This window comes from Oreochromis aureus, linkage group 5, assembly GCF_013358895.1.
Source record: "Oreochromis aureus strain Israel breed Guangdong linkage group 5, ZZ_aureus, whole genome shotgun sequence".
Taxonomy (NCBI): domain Eukaryota; kingdom Metazoa; phylum Chordata; class Actinopteri; order Cichliformes; family Cichlidae; genus Oreochromis; species Oreochromis aureus.
The window spans coordinates 39,576,656-39,590,786 of NC_052946.1; the positions used below are offsets into that span (position 1 = coordinate 39,576,656).

The following is a 14,131-nucleotide window of genomic DNA, read 5'->3' on the forward strand; positions in this document are numbered from 1 at the left end:
ATTCAGAATTCAACCTGTGAGCAGCAAAACAGCTGTTTAATATGTACACAGCAGTAAAAACTGTCATAAATGAGGAAGCCGCAGTTAGCGCAGCACAACGACTGAAAGCAGGTGTCTGCATGCCAGAAACATAACAGATGGTGACACAGTTTTTTTCCTCACTTTAATGATGTCACCTTAAGCTGCTTTATGTCAGGTTAAGACTGGAATATCAGAAAGAAACTCCAACAATCATACGAGCCCGTATATGCAAGCACTTGGTGACAGTGGAAAGGAAAAAGACGCTTTTCTGTGTAACAGTCTGAAATTCTCTCGTGCATATTTAAGCACATTATCCACGAGCGGCTCCAACACCGGCTGCAGATCAGCTGCGTACCGTTCTGGGTGAGCTTGGTGGAGGAGAGCTGTGTGGAAATCCAGAAGGTCTCTTTCATGCTGCGCTGGAAAATGAGGCTGGAGGGGATGTTGGGACAGCTGTTGAAGTCCTCCTTACAGCATGGCAGCCCCAGGTAGAGGGCGTGGTTACTGAAGGTCGTGTTTTCATCACACTGAGGAAATGAAACACCAAGAAGGAGGAAAATAAGGAAGGAAAGAGTGCTTCAAATAGATCTGAGCGCCTCATTGTAAAAGTGTAGCTGCAAAACTGAGTCAAAAGCTGCAAACATGAAGCTTGTGTGTGTGAGGCAAGACTTTAGTCTGTGGTGTGAACACTCTGCAGTTTTGGTAAGCAACAGTAAAGGTGTTGTGGATATCATGTACAAAGTGTACACAACATTTAAAGTGTACTTTATAGTTATACTGCCAGGAAACAGAAACGCTCTAGTGTAGCTGACCTTGTAGACATACAGCTCGTGGCTCTCATCAGAGAGAGTCGTTCCATCCTCTCTCATTAGAGGCGTAAAGGCAAAACCAAACAGCTTTTTCTCTCCTTTGTCCTTTGCTGCAGAGAAAATGACAAAGAAGGAACACGTGAGAGGAGAAACGCACCGAGTGTACGCTCAAAAAGCACCGAGGTTAAATGTCTCTCAGATTATTAGAGATGTATTCAGAAAACCAGTTTATTACTTTATTACTTCACTATTGTAGACAAAGTGATTTAATCTGCATATAAGTAGGTCAAAGAGTAACTTGGTTATGCTTTTAATGTTATATATAGATACATTTTCTAGATATTACTCCAAAAATGTCGCCACCTGCTTGAAGCAGCACCTAATCAGTCTGGAAGGATTAGAGTGAGCAGCCAGCTGCTGCATGTGCATGCCAAGAAATACAGATGTGCAATCATCTGTCATCTTATTACACTGCACCTGTCACGGTTCTGGGTTTTATTTTTACAATAAGCCTCCTTCGCACCTCCACGAGTGCCTGTGCTTGGATCCTCATTTATTTTCTCCACACGGATCATCCCACTAGCCATGACAGCACCAGTATTAACACAAGTAAGGCACTCACTGGAGCAGTGTCTGAACTCGAAGCGCAGGTGGGACCCTCTGAAACGGTCAATGGGAATCGGCAGTTTGATCACCTCGCTCCATCGCGGGCTGTTGTTATGGTAGAGCACAAAGGAGCGGTGCTCTGGCACGTTGGGCTCACCTGATCCCAGACTGATGCAGTCCTACAGAGCATGTGCAGAAACAGACAAACAACGAGATCAGTGACACTGGAATTACAGAAATATGTACCAAGAGAAGAAGAAGAGTTACACAGCGAGAAAAAAGAAGAAGCATCAAATACCTTAATCCACTCAAATACTGAAAGTATGTGTGGATAAAACTCACACAGAAGCCTTTACTAAGCACATACACTGTTTGGTTGTGCTGTGAGTCATTCAGCATTTATTTTGTACATGTTGAAAAGAGCCATGTCTTCTCTCACCTCTAACTGTGGTGACATACTCTGAAAATTTGAAAAAGGCCAGCTGTGGACAGCAACTAACTCAAAATGTTTATTGTCACTGTGGGTTTTTTTTTTTCAGATTTGATTAATATATTATACATTTATATTGTCTGTTTTTATCATTTTATGTCTTACGTTTTTACTTTTTCCCACGTATATCTACAAAATAAATTAATAATTAAGTACTACTGACAAGTACAAAAGTCCTCGTACTAAGCAATAGAGGATGGCACAATTTAATCTGTCCACCCAATTGTTACCGCGCCAGATTCGCGGCTCCGAACCGTGGTAAGGAAACCTCTGGCAGTGACTTGAAGGTTTCGTGGCTGGCTCGTAGCCGGCAACTAGCTTACTGTACAGGTCTACTCCGCTAGTGAAAAGATCGAAGGAGGCGTAGGAAAACTGCTTCACCGAACTTTATTCCTTCTCCAAGGCATGAACACCGTGTACAGTGAGCTGAAAACAATTTACTCACAGTGAACATCGCCGACCCAACTCAGGCGGGCCGAGGGCGTTATTATATTCCTTTTTCCTTATTTCCTTTCCCGTCTCTTCTGTCGCTAACCGTTACTTTTTCCTTCTCCTCTCTCTCTTCACTCACACACACACAGGCCCGTCCCGCTACACACATCCTGAATACATTTCCCATCAGGCTTCACCCTTAAAGGGCCATGCCGGTAACACAATGAAGCGTTTTGACTCTTTTTTTCAAATACCACTTTTGTGAAAGGCACACACAAACAGGAAGACTGCTTACGCCCAAATTTATAGACACATCCTGTCTTCCATGCAAAGCCCAGCACTGCTCAGCACAGAGGGACTTCCACGACTTTCTCTGAATCGGCAACAATGAAACACCTCGCTGCATTTATCCTGATCGTCACCACATCGCTGACCGGTAACACTGTGTAAAATGTATATTACTAAAAACGTTGTATGGTCTTTTATGTACAGTAGCAAAGTGTCGAGTCATGCCGTGCAGCAGGTGGGTTACTGGATATTTGAGAAGATGGTGTCTGTTATGCACGCGCTGTGTGAGGTCTGATAAAACAGACTGCTTATTATATACGTGTACGCACCCCGACTCAAAACTTTATTCATTAAAGGCGAGATTTTAAAACAAATCGCAAATCCCACCGGCTCGGTGCATGGCGACCGTGAGGCAGCTATGCGGGGACAGTTAGAGGCATTCAGGAGCCGCTGCAGAATAATAAATGATGCGGTGAATAATTCGACATTAAAAATGTTTTTCTTAAAACATGAAATGTGTGTGCGACGTTTTTGAACAAAATAAATAAATAAATGCACGCGACCTGGAGACGCAACGCAATAAAAAACCACGCAGGTGACTACGCTGATCCGTGCTCATAATTAATGTGGTTATTGTGTCCAACATTAACGCGTTCCGTAAACCTTTTTGCTGCCGTTGTTATTCATCCCAAACACTTGTATGACCGCACGTGGTGTGAGGATCGTCAGCAGGGCTGGACTGGCGTTGTACCAAAAAGCGATCGCCTGCCAAAAACTGATTTCCAATGTTTCCGCGTTTTTTTTAGGCGTAAATGTTCGTAAATGGATTTCGGTGAACTTCGGTCTTACAAAAGACATTTTTAATGTTAACGACATTTTTTAATTGCACAAATAAAGGATATATAAAAGTCACTGCCAAAAACTGTTTGCGGCTTCTACCTTTTTACAGGAATGTTGTTTGTGGCTCAGGATGACTTAATATCATTCATGAGGGACACATTTGACATATGTTTCACGTATTATAGACTAACAAGTTATTTATAGCAGTTTAAATACGAGCAATCAGTTTTTGGCAGACAATCGTGGGCTGATGGGCAAAGGCGAAATTAACGCGGTAAGAAACCTGATGGATGGACGTCATTAGAAAGTGACAGATTGAAGGATTCAGGTAAAATGAATGGCTGTCTTTCCTAATAGCTAAAGTGTAGCTTTTAATTATAAGCAGGGCAACTAAGAACCTAAAACAGCTGTATCACCGTGATTAAAGAAAAGCCATTTCAATACCAATAATCAAACAAAAATGTGTGTTTGTATATATTTATTTTTTAAACACAATGCTCTACGTGTTTTTCAGTGCCCACACTCACTAAAGTGATCGTGGAAGAAGGGAGCGCTGCCGTTTTGCCCTGTGCTCTCAGCAGCAAACAGGACATCACTAATGTCCTGTTTGACTGGATGAAGGGTCGTCAGGAGGTGTTTATGTATGATGCTGGTGACCATTACAATAATGGACGACCAGGCCAAGATAAGCAGTTCAAAGCTCGGGTCTCTCACCTGGAAGAAGAACTGAAACACGGTAACGCCTCCATAAGGATCAACAACACCAGGGTGTCTGACAGTGGGAACTACACGTGTTATTTTCCACGGCTCAACCCCCCGAGAGTGTTCAGCGTGCAGCTCTTTGTCAGTGAGTGTTTTTAAATAAACCAAACTTATGTTGATTTGAATTTCAGACTGTGGCTGATTTTCTTTTAAAAAAAAAACTGAAACTAAAGACATCCAGTGATTAATGCTCATTGTAAGATTAATACATTCAATTTTAAAATATTTGTGTAAAAGGTTATATGTATGCATGCTTTGAGTCACACCTTTTCCCGTGCTTGCTCATGCTTCCCCCAGCAGCTGTGCAAGAAGTCGCCCATTTTCCTGAAAGACTTCTAACTCTGAGCTCACTGCTTACTGTCTTTCTTCAGTACACACTGTAAGTCCCTATAGTTAACATGTTCACAGTTTGTAGTGTTAGATTTGTGTGATTTCCCTTTTCTTTCACTAACCTGACCGTCTTACTAAACTGTGGCAGGCACCTTTGTGTGGGCTAAATCACCTGCTAGCTGATTTCCTAGCTTGCCTAATTTTCTCTCTGCATAGCAACTAATTTTAAATTGTAGTTTACAGGCCTTCTACTAACAGCTCCTTATTTGCATGCTGAAATAATAATACATTAATGTCTTCTTGTAGAAGTGAAAGGATGCTAATAATAGAGAATGGCTGTGCAGTCAGCTCATGTATAAAAGCCCTGCTTTTGGTTTTCACACATGATTGCATGCTCACAGAAATCTGAGTTCATAATAAAAATGCTAAGACCGAGCAGATGACCAGCTGTGAATTCATGTGAGCAATACAACTGTACAGTAAGCCTAAAGGGAGAGAGCCCACAGACTGAGTACAAGAACTTACTCTCAAGTCTTAAATGAATGAAAACTGTTCAGTCTGAAAGGTTTCAGCAACCATGATATGCTGTAATCCATCTGCATGTTTGCCTTTAAGGTCCCTCCTACATGGACAGATTAGCTGAAAACATTCTTGGTGAGTCCTGATTTTGATTATGTCACTGACATCTAAATCTGCAATGTGTGTGAATGACTTCATCTCTGCAGGACCGAGTATCACATTTTTATGTCTGATTGTCTAAACTGGAGGCACCAAACCTAACACCACGCTCACCCTGCTAACTGACACCGCTACTGCAGGAGCCGCCTGTGTGGAGACATTTATATGGTGACTTGAACAGAAAATTACATTTGAAACCTATTTTCACTGAATATTTTAATAATTGTACCCAGTCCTGCTAACTAAAGGTATTTACTTCCATGCTTTCAAACAATCATTCCTCACTTATTTAGCGTCACTTTTTCTCATAGTTTGGTTGAACTGAAATGTATTCTACATTACCTCTGTGTCGTCTTTATGAAGTCAGTTATCCATCAGCACACACTGCAAATTTAAATGTCTTTGAGATGATAAGAAGCAGAGACTTGTTATTTTGTATATTGGATGTACTTTCCAAACATCATCCACAATCACGTCACATCTGCAGGCTGCTTTTTCACCGACCTCCAGCTCTGCTTTCCCTCTGTGGGCTGTTACAAACTTTTCTCTGCTTCCTGGTTTTGCATTTAAACGTTGCACATGATTAGTTCTGTCCCTGCACGCTCTAACACTAACACACTATAATACTTGTTAACTGACTCAAACAGAACATCAGAGCTGTGTATGTGCAGCTCTGCACACAGGAGGAAATAGAAGAGTGAGGGAGAAAGTCTGTGTCGAGTTTTTTTTCCCATGTCCGGTCTGAAACTTCTTAATTAGCTAACTTGAAAGCAGGTCTTAACTCTATTTTTACCTTCTGAGCTACTCTGCTGTGTGAAAATGGTTAAAGGAACAATGGGTTACTAACATACATCAGCAAAGTTAATCACTGAAGAGAGTAAAAAAGAGAAATCTGTGGTGCATCTGTTTGATGAGCGGTCAGCATAGAGCTGCTGGAGATTTAATACACTGGGACAAAACCTGAACACTTTCTAGGTTTCTGTTGACCACTGAAGTTTCGGCTTAATTTTCATCACATTTTAGGTTCATTCTTTTGGCGTGCTGTGGTTTTATTTTTGTAAGCTATTTAAATGATGCTGTAGACAAAATGTCATATTATCACATTTCTACAAACTATACACATGATGCTCTATTTACAGGCGCGTCTATGACACCATATACTGCCATACTTAATGCCACAGAGGGACGGGTGACGCTGAGGTGTGAAGTTCCAGGCGTTTTCCCAAACCAAAGTTAGAGTGGCAGGACAGCGATGGAAACGCGTTCTCCTGCCGAGGAGCCACAGGTCTCTGAAAAGCGAGGACGCTACTACGTCTCCCTGAGATCCACCGTTAGCAGGACAACAACTAACCTGTTTGTCTGCGTAGCCAGGCAGGAGGACATCCACCACCAGACTAAAGCAGAGATCTATGTGCCCCGTGAGATTTCTCTTCTTTGTTGGGTTCAAATTGGTGTTTTATTATTAGTTTTTTTATATTTAAATAAAAGTATTTTTGGATACAGTATGAAGTTTATAACCTGCAGATGGACTCTTTTTTTAGATTTGCTGTTGTTCATGTGTTTCAGAGAAAATGTTTGAGGAATGCAAAGTGTCAGATCAGATCAGTGTTCATGGCTGGAGTGTTGTGCTTGGAATTCTAATTGGAGCTGTGGGAACGTTACTCATGATCTGCACCATCAGAACATGTCAGAGACGTACGTTTACAAAGAAATGATGTTAGTAACTATGCAAAAATACTGATTTCATATTATTGTTTTTGCATTTTCTCTGTGTGTCGTGTAACACTCTGGACTCTTGTACTATGAATAGATGCAACACCACACTGTTAGAGATGCAGACTTTTGAACCGATGGTCTCTCCCCTCTTTAATCCTGAGGATGCAGTGTCCATGTTTTCCAACAATAATTTTACATTTGGATTTGTCTGACCTCGGAACAGTTTTCCAGAGCTGTGGTTTAGATCATGATTACATGTGTGGCTTATTCTTTGCATGATGGAGCTTTAACCTGCGTTTGTGCACGGCTCTGTGAGCTGTGTTCAGACAGTGATGTCTGGCAGTGATCCTGGGTCCATGCACTGATGTCCATGACAGAAGCACGCCACGCTAACAGTAAATATATTTACTGTGTGTGTGTGTGTGTGTGTGCGCGCGCAGTCTGTAAAAGTACAGAACCATAAACGTTCTCTTTTTTAGTTTATTTGTTTGTTTTTATTTTTCACAGACAGGAGAGTGGATATTCCCAGAATCTGTCTCTGCTTGTTAGATGGAAACCGAAACCACATTGACACCCAAAACTATTCAGTTTCGGGTGTAAACAGTCATTCAGGTAAGCGATAAACACATTTACTGAGAGAGAATGAAAGCAAATTCAGCTCTCAGGTATCATTTAAGTTTGTCAGTCTTCCTCATACTTCCTGTCTGTACTGTGACTGATAAAGGGTAAATGCTAAACAAGACTAAAATCTAAACTAGTTATTTAAGTTTTGAGTAATTATCTGATTTGTTCATAAAGAAAAACAACAGACTGTAATTAGTTTCCATCTGTCCTGTCTTATCATCATGAAATGTGGTACAACAATAGAGTTAGACTGACTGGTGGTTATACTATTAAGGTTATACACAGCTAAACTTTAACCTACATACTGTAAATTAAAAATAATGTGACAATATGATGAGTCTGTAAAAGGACAGAAACATAAAGTTGTGTGTTTTTACAGACTCAGCTCGCTGTGGATCGTACACCACAGTTCCGAGTCCCAGTATCTGTAGCAAGTGTGGAGAAACCGTGGACCAGAGTGGCCCCAACAGCCGTGATACTCAAAGGTCAACTGAAAGGGGTCATTCAGGTAAGCGATGCATTCAGTTACAAGTCAAGGAGTGAAAACGAATTCGAATGGGAACCTTTAAGAAAGGTGTGATAGGCTGGCTTGTTTTTGGTGGAAAAGTTGGAAGTTAAATGGTAACATTTATGAAAAACACTGAAGCATGAACTGGTTTATTTCTACAGACTCATTCCAACATGAACCCCAAACTGCAGAGTCTGTAAATTTGAGCCAGTGTGGAGAAACATCGGACCAAAGTGCCACCAATGGCCGTGCTGTGCACGAGACGGCTGCAAACACAAACATCACTCAGAAGTCGGCTGGTTAGTGATGCGATTACTCTGATCAACTGGATTCAAATTTAATATGATTTTTTTTTAAATTGTGCCAGAACAGCAGTTTTCTCTGTTTTTGATTCAGGCTGTTCAGACTATTGATCATCTGCTAATGAGCTTTTCAATAAGCTCACCTCAGTTAGCAGTTTAGTTTAAAAACCGATAAGATTTCAGAGATGTGTGATTAGGATATCTCATCATGTCTGTGAAGGTTCTCAGTCATCCAGGTCATCGTAGTCAAAGGAGTTTGCAAAGAAAAGCGTCTGGACTTCTTTAAGTTGCTTGAAGACGTTTCACCTCTCATCCGAGAAGCTTCTTCAGTTCTAAGGTCAAATGGCCGAGAGTCCCAGATTTAAACCCAGTGGGAGAATCCCCCCAAGGAGGGACAAAGGACCCCCTGGTGATCCTCTAATCACATGAGCCAAGGTGTGAAAGCGGGTGTGGGACCTAATCAGCCCGGGTTTCGGGTGAGCTCATTGTGAAACCTGGCCCCACCTTGTCATGTGAATTCCTGAGGTCAGATGGCCCAGGATGTGAGTGGGCGTTAAGGCGTCTGGGGAGGGATCTCAAAACTGGATTATAGATGGCAGACAGTTGGTGTCGTAAACCACCGCCTCTGTTCAAAGATGGTCGCTCACAGTGGACATAGATGGCCTCTTTCACTCCTCTTTCAAACCATCTGTCCTCTCTGTCCAAAATGTGAACATTGGCATCCCTCGAAAGAGTGACCTTTATCCTTAAGATGCAGATGGACTGCTGAGTCTTGTCCTGTGGAGGTGGCTCTTCTATGTTGTGCCATGCGCTTGTGAAGTGGCTGTTTGGTCTCTCCAATGTAGAGGTCCGGGCATTCCTCACTGCACTGTACAGCATACACCACGTTGTTAAGTCTGTGTTTTGGAGTTTTGTCTTTCGGGTGAACCAGTTTGTGTCTGAGTGTGTTGCTGGGTCTGAAGTACACTGGGATGTCGTGCTTGGAGAAAACTCTCCTGAGTTTCTCTGATACACCGGCTACATAGGGGATGACAACGTTGTTTGCGTCTGTCTTTCTTATCCTCCCTCGCTGGTGTCTGATCTTCTTTTCTGTGCATCTTTGCTGACTTTATGAACGCCCAGTTAGGATAACCGCATGTTTTGAGTGCTTCCTTTACGTGTGTGTGTGTTCCTTCTTTTTCCCTCAGGCTTAGAGGGAACATGTTCTGCCGGTGGTGTAGGGTCCTGATAACCCCAAGTTTGTGTTCCAGAGGGTGATGGGAGTCAAAGAGGAGGTACTGGTCTGTGTGTGTGGGCTTCCGTAAACTTCGATGTTGAGGTTGCCAGTCTCTTCAATGTGCACGGCGCAGTCCAGGAAAGGCAAACAGTTATCCTTTGTGTCTTCCTGGTGAACTTGATGTTTTTATCCACGGCGTTAATGTGCGCAGTGAAGGATTCCACTTCTTGTGTCTTGATTTTGACCCAGGTGTCGTCTACATATCTGTACCAGTGGCTGGGTACTCTCCCTTTGAAAGAGCCAAGAGCCTTTCTTTCCACTTCCTCCATGTAAAGGTTGGCTACAATAGGTGACACAGGGGAGCCCATGGCACAGCCATGTTTTTGTCTGTAGAAGCCTTCGTTGTATTTGAAGTATGTTGTGGTAAGGCAGAGGTCTAACAGTGTGCAGATCTGATCGGGTGTGAAGTTGGTCCTGTCTTCCAAGGAGCTGTCTTCTTGTAGTCGTTTTCTGACAGTCTCCACTGCTTCCGTGGTGGGTATGCAAGTGAAGAGAGAGACTACATCAAAGGACACCATGGTTTCATCTGGATCCAGGGTAAGTTTCTGGACCTTGTCGGTGAAGTCGGTGGAGTTCTTGATGTGGTGTGGGTGTTCCCACGAGAGGTGCAAGGATGGTAGCAAGGTGTTTCGCAATGTTATAAGTGGCTGAGTTTATGCTACTGACTATGGGTCTGAGTGGGACCCCTTCCTTGTGGATTTTAGGAAGTCCATAAATGCAGGGTATGGCATCCCCTGGATAAAGGCGGTGATATGTAATGCGGTCAATGGTTTTGTCCTTTTCAAGGTCTTGAAGGCAAGCTATAACTTTCTTTTTGTAGCTGCTTGTGGGGTCTCGCTTTAAAGCTTCGTAGGTGTTGTTGTCACTGAGGAGAGTAGTGATCTTTGTGTGGTAATCCGTTGTGTTTAGGACCACGGTGCACCTTCCCTTATCTGCTGGTAATATAATGATGTTGTGGTCTTTGCTCAGGGAAGCGACGGCCTTCTTTTCTCATCATCAGCACAGAGAAATGCATTTACTGTCACTGAGAGTGGATACAACACTCCACTTGTTCCTTTGTTGGCTCAGCTATTTCTGACAACTCTTCTGTAGTGATCAGGTCAGTCAGATTAATCGTAACATGTAAGAAATATGTCGCAGGCTATGAAGAATATATATCTTATTCAAATAAACGGGCTTTTCAGCCTGCCTGCATACTTTAAAGAAGGCTTTATTTTTACTCTGTCCGATCATATCAGTGCACTGAGCTCAATCAGTGACAATGAAGTTCACAGATGTATTTTTCATAAGTGTGGAAATATCTTTCAGCAGTACTTAGCTTAAGTCACTTTGACAATGAAGAACATCTAATGTTGGTTCTCTTTTCTGCAGGGAAACTAAAACAGCTGACAACTCAAGAAAAGTCAGGAGCAGAACGTGCTGAGGATACAACGGAGAGATAAAGTTAGACGTAAAGCCGGACAACAGGGACTGATGAATATGTGAACCACTGTCTTACATTCAGTCTGTGCAAAAGTGATGAGCCAGCACTTATTTCTCTATATATTTTGCTTAAGATGTAAAATTAGTTCAGGAATTATTTGAAACGTGTGCAAACATAAATTACATTTTTTGGGAATCACCAGCAAAATACTATGTTATGTTATCCAGCACTGTTGCCTCACAGTAAGAAGGTTCCTGGGTTTGAATCCACCACTTGGCCTTTCCCTTGTCTCACGCGGGTTCTTTCCTCCCACAGGTCAAAGGCCATGCAGTCAGCAGGGGTTAGGTTAATTGGTGATTCTAAATTGAACATTTGTGTGAATGGTTGTCTATGTCTGTGTTAGTCATGTGACAGACTGGCAACCTGTCCGGGAGTGTGCCCGCCGCCTCGTCCTATGGCAGCTCGGGTAGGCTCCAGCCCACCCTCGACCTTCTATTGGATAAACAGGAGAGCATGTTTTTGCAACAAGCAAAAGCGTTAGCATAATAAACAAAAAATCTTCTGAACAGAAAATGATTGAAAAAGTAGCCAATGTCCAATAATCTGAATCTTTGAAAGACTTTCAGAAAGCCTGCAGAACTGAACACTGCTACATTATTAGAAAATCTCACTCCAAAGAAGGAAACTAGAGAAATGTGGTGTGGCTCAAGACTTTTCCACAGTATTGTATTAACCACATATTAGTTTGTCTTCATTGGCTCCCTGTTAAATTTAACATCAAATTTTATATTGTTCTCCTCACATACAAACTCTTAAATAATCAGGCTCCATCATGTTTTAGAAACCTGTACCACATGACCCCATTAGAGCACTTCACTCTCACACTGCAGGCTTACTTGCTGTTCCTAGAGTATTTAAAAGTAGAATGGGAGGCAGAGCCTTCAGTTTTCAGGCCCCTCTTCTGTGGAACCAGCTTCCAGTTTGGATTCAGGAGACAAACTCTCGACTTTTAAAATAATTCCAAGACATTTACCAACGTTACATTTGAATGTTACTGTGCATTTACATGTATGTGAAACCAACACTCCCTACTGAATCCTGAATGCAGCTGAAACACTGCTGGGAGCGACTGAGAGGAACCAGACCCAATCAGAAACACTCAGAGAACACTGTTTATACTCTCTGTTGTCATAGTGATATTTATATATGTGTTTTTTCCTAAAAAAGAAAGGGCATATGGATTGTCACGAGTACTTTTAATACAACAAACTGATCAATAAAAAATGTCAAAATGTGACTTTATATATTTTAGTTCCCAGTAAGAAGCTTCTGCAGTTTTCAGAAAACATGTAAAACATTTTTGACATAATTGAAATTGTTAATAAATGTTTTACTGCTTTAAAGTGTTTTAGTTTCTTTATATGAGGTTTGAACCTACAGGGGGCAGTAGGTACCCAAGAAATCATAAGACCGGCACAGAAACTAAAACCATGTACTGAAGTGTGCACGGTCAACAACGTGGATTTCACACACATAAAAGAGCTGATAGTGGGTTATGCTGCTCATTTATAGTGACTGATTTGTTCTAACTTACAACATTTTCACAGCTTTACTTTACTCTTACAGTCCACTCATAAAAACAGATCATTCCATTTCCAAAAACATTGAAGTGGTTCATCTGCTGCAGCTGTTACTTCGTGTGTTTTAATTTGTTACTAATTCTAATCTAAACTTGAACTAAACCATCAAAACACCAGAAACATGTTTACTGTGAGCTACAAATTCTCTGCTGCCTTTAAAGAAACTTACTGCTATAAACCAGCCTAAAGTTTAACATTAGGCACAACTTCAAACTGATGAAAGACTTATTTTTTTTTGTTAGAAGAAGATGCATACAGATGCTGAACATCTGTTTATATTACTCGTCACTAAATGGACAAAAGAAGGCTTTTTACAGCAGGAACGTTTCCCTACCTTGAGGATTTCTCCGTCGGCATACAGCACATATATGGTCACCTCGATGTTCTTCTGAACGCTTTTCCCTCCCCTCTCAAAATCTCCTCGCTCCAGTGTCAGGTACAGGTCGTTACGGATGTCACCTGGACCAGCAGAGACATGTTAATGCAGACTAATATGTGTCAACACCAGCGCACATGGTTGTTTTATTTGTAAAGATGAAACAAAGATGCAAACGTCCATAATCTCGAAGCAGGCACAGCGTCGCACACATTTCAAGCTGACACACACACACACAGACTAATGACCTGTGTGGACGTGTGTGGATTCATTTATCACTCCCCGCTCGTCCTCATAGAGGAGGTGTCACCTTTAATGTATAAAGATGGGAGTTAAACACTCACTCCATCACTGCCTGAGGGGAGCAGTGGTTCATGTATGTGAAAGAGGTGTGAAAGACACTGGTGCCTGTGGGATGTGCAGCCCTGCTGGTTTCTTCCTGTTTGCTGTAGAGGGAAGCTTAATGTAAGTGTTCATTTGTTTACCTGTTAAGCTCATCATCATTAAGAGTATTCACCAATGAGAGCAACACAGCAGTTTCATGAGCTGGATTATGAAGCTGCTCGACTCGTGTCCTTTATTTCTAAAGGTGAAAGTTAAATACAAAGCAAATGATTGGCTTGCAGGGCTGCTAAAAAAGGAGGACCTGATGTAGTACAGATTAATCTATGATAATGATGATGTATTCAAAGCACTTCTTGTAATTATGTAAAGATTAACTCCTGACAGCTGGTATGACGGAGTAAAAGCTTTGAATAATTTCTGTAGCAGGCTGTAAGAATGTTTATTTCCTGCTGTAAAGTTGACATGAAGTCTGAGGGACTGACTTGCTTTTAGAGGAACTGCAGTTTTTGGCCCTCAGCTTCATTTTTCAGCCCTGTCTATTGAAGGGCAACAGACATTTCTGCAGCTCTAAAACATGGCAGCTCGCATCATAACTATCTCACCAGACAAAGAGCATCACAGACCAGAGGAGAAATTATATTTGGGGCTGAAATTCTGCCTCTAAG

The 14,131-nt window shown here is 41.9% G+C and overlaps 1 protein-coding gene and 1 pseudogene across 8 annotated transcripts; one reads left to right on the forward strand and one right to left on the reverse strand.

The window, feature by feature from the left end:
* The window catches only part of LOC116317057, a 243,643-nt pseudogene that overhangs the window by 30,285 nt on the left and 199,227 nt on the right, over nucleotides 1–14,131 (reverse strand).
* On the forward strand, nucleotides 2,660–6,525 carry LOC120432698 (V-set domain-containing T-cell activation inhibitor 1-like). 8 transcript variants are annotated; one of them, XR_005613144.1, is made up of 6 exons: nucleotides 2,660–2,794; nucleotides 4,001–4,333; nucleotides 4,546–4,627; nucleotides 5,194–5,232; nucleotides 5,304–5,424; nucleotides 6,396–6,525. XR_005613144.1 is itself a non-coding variant. In XM_039612629.1 (5 exons), the coding sequence occupies exons 1-4, from the start codon at nucleotides 2,746–2,748 to the stop codon at nucleotides 5,219–5,221; spliced, it is 492 nt and encodes a 163-aa protein (XP_039468563.1). In that variant the 5' UTR covers nucleotides 2,660–2,745; the 3' UTR covers nucleotides 5,222–5,232; nucleotides 6,396–6,496. The 8 variants fall into 8 exon arrangements, 6 of the variants coding, with proteins under 6 accessions (XP_039468563.1, XP_039468564.1, XP_039468561.1 ...); XR_005613145.1 differs by lacking the exon at nucleotides 4,546–4,627; XM_039612629.1 differs by lacking the exon at nucleotides 5,304–5,424 and having other exon boundaries at nucleotides 6,396–6,496.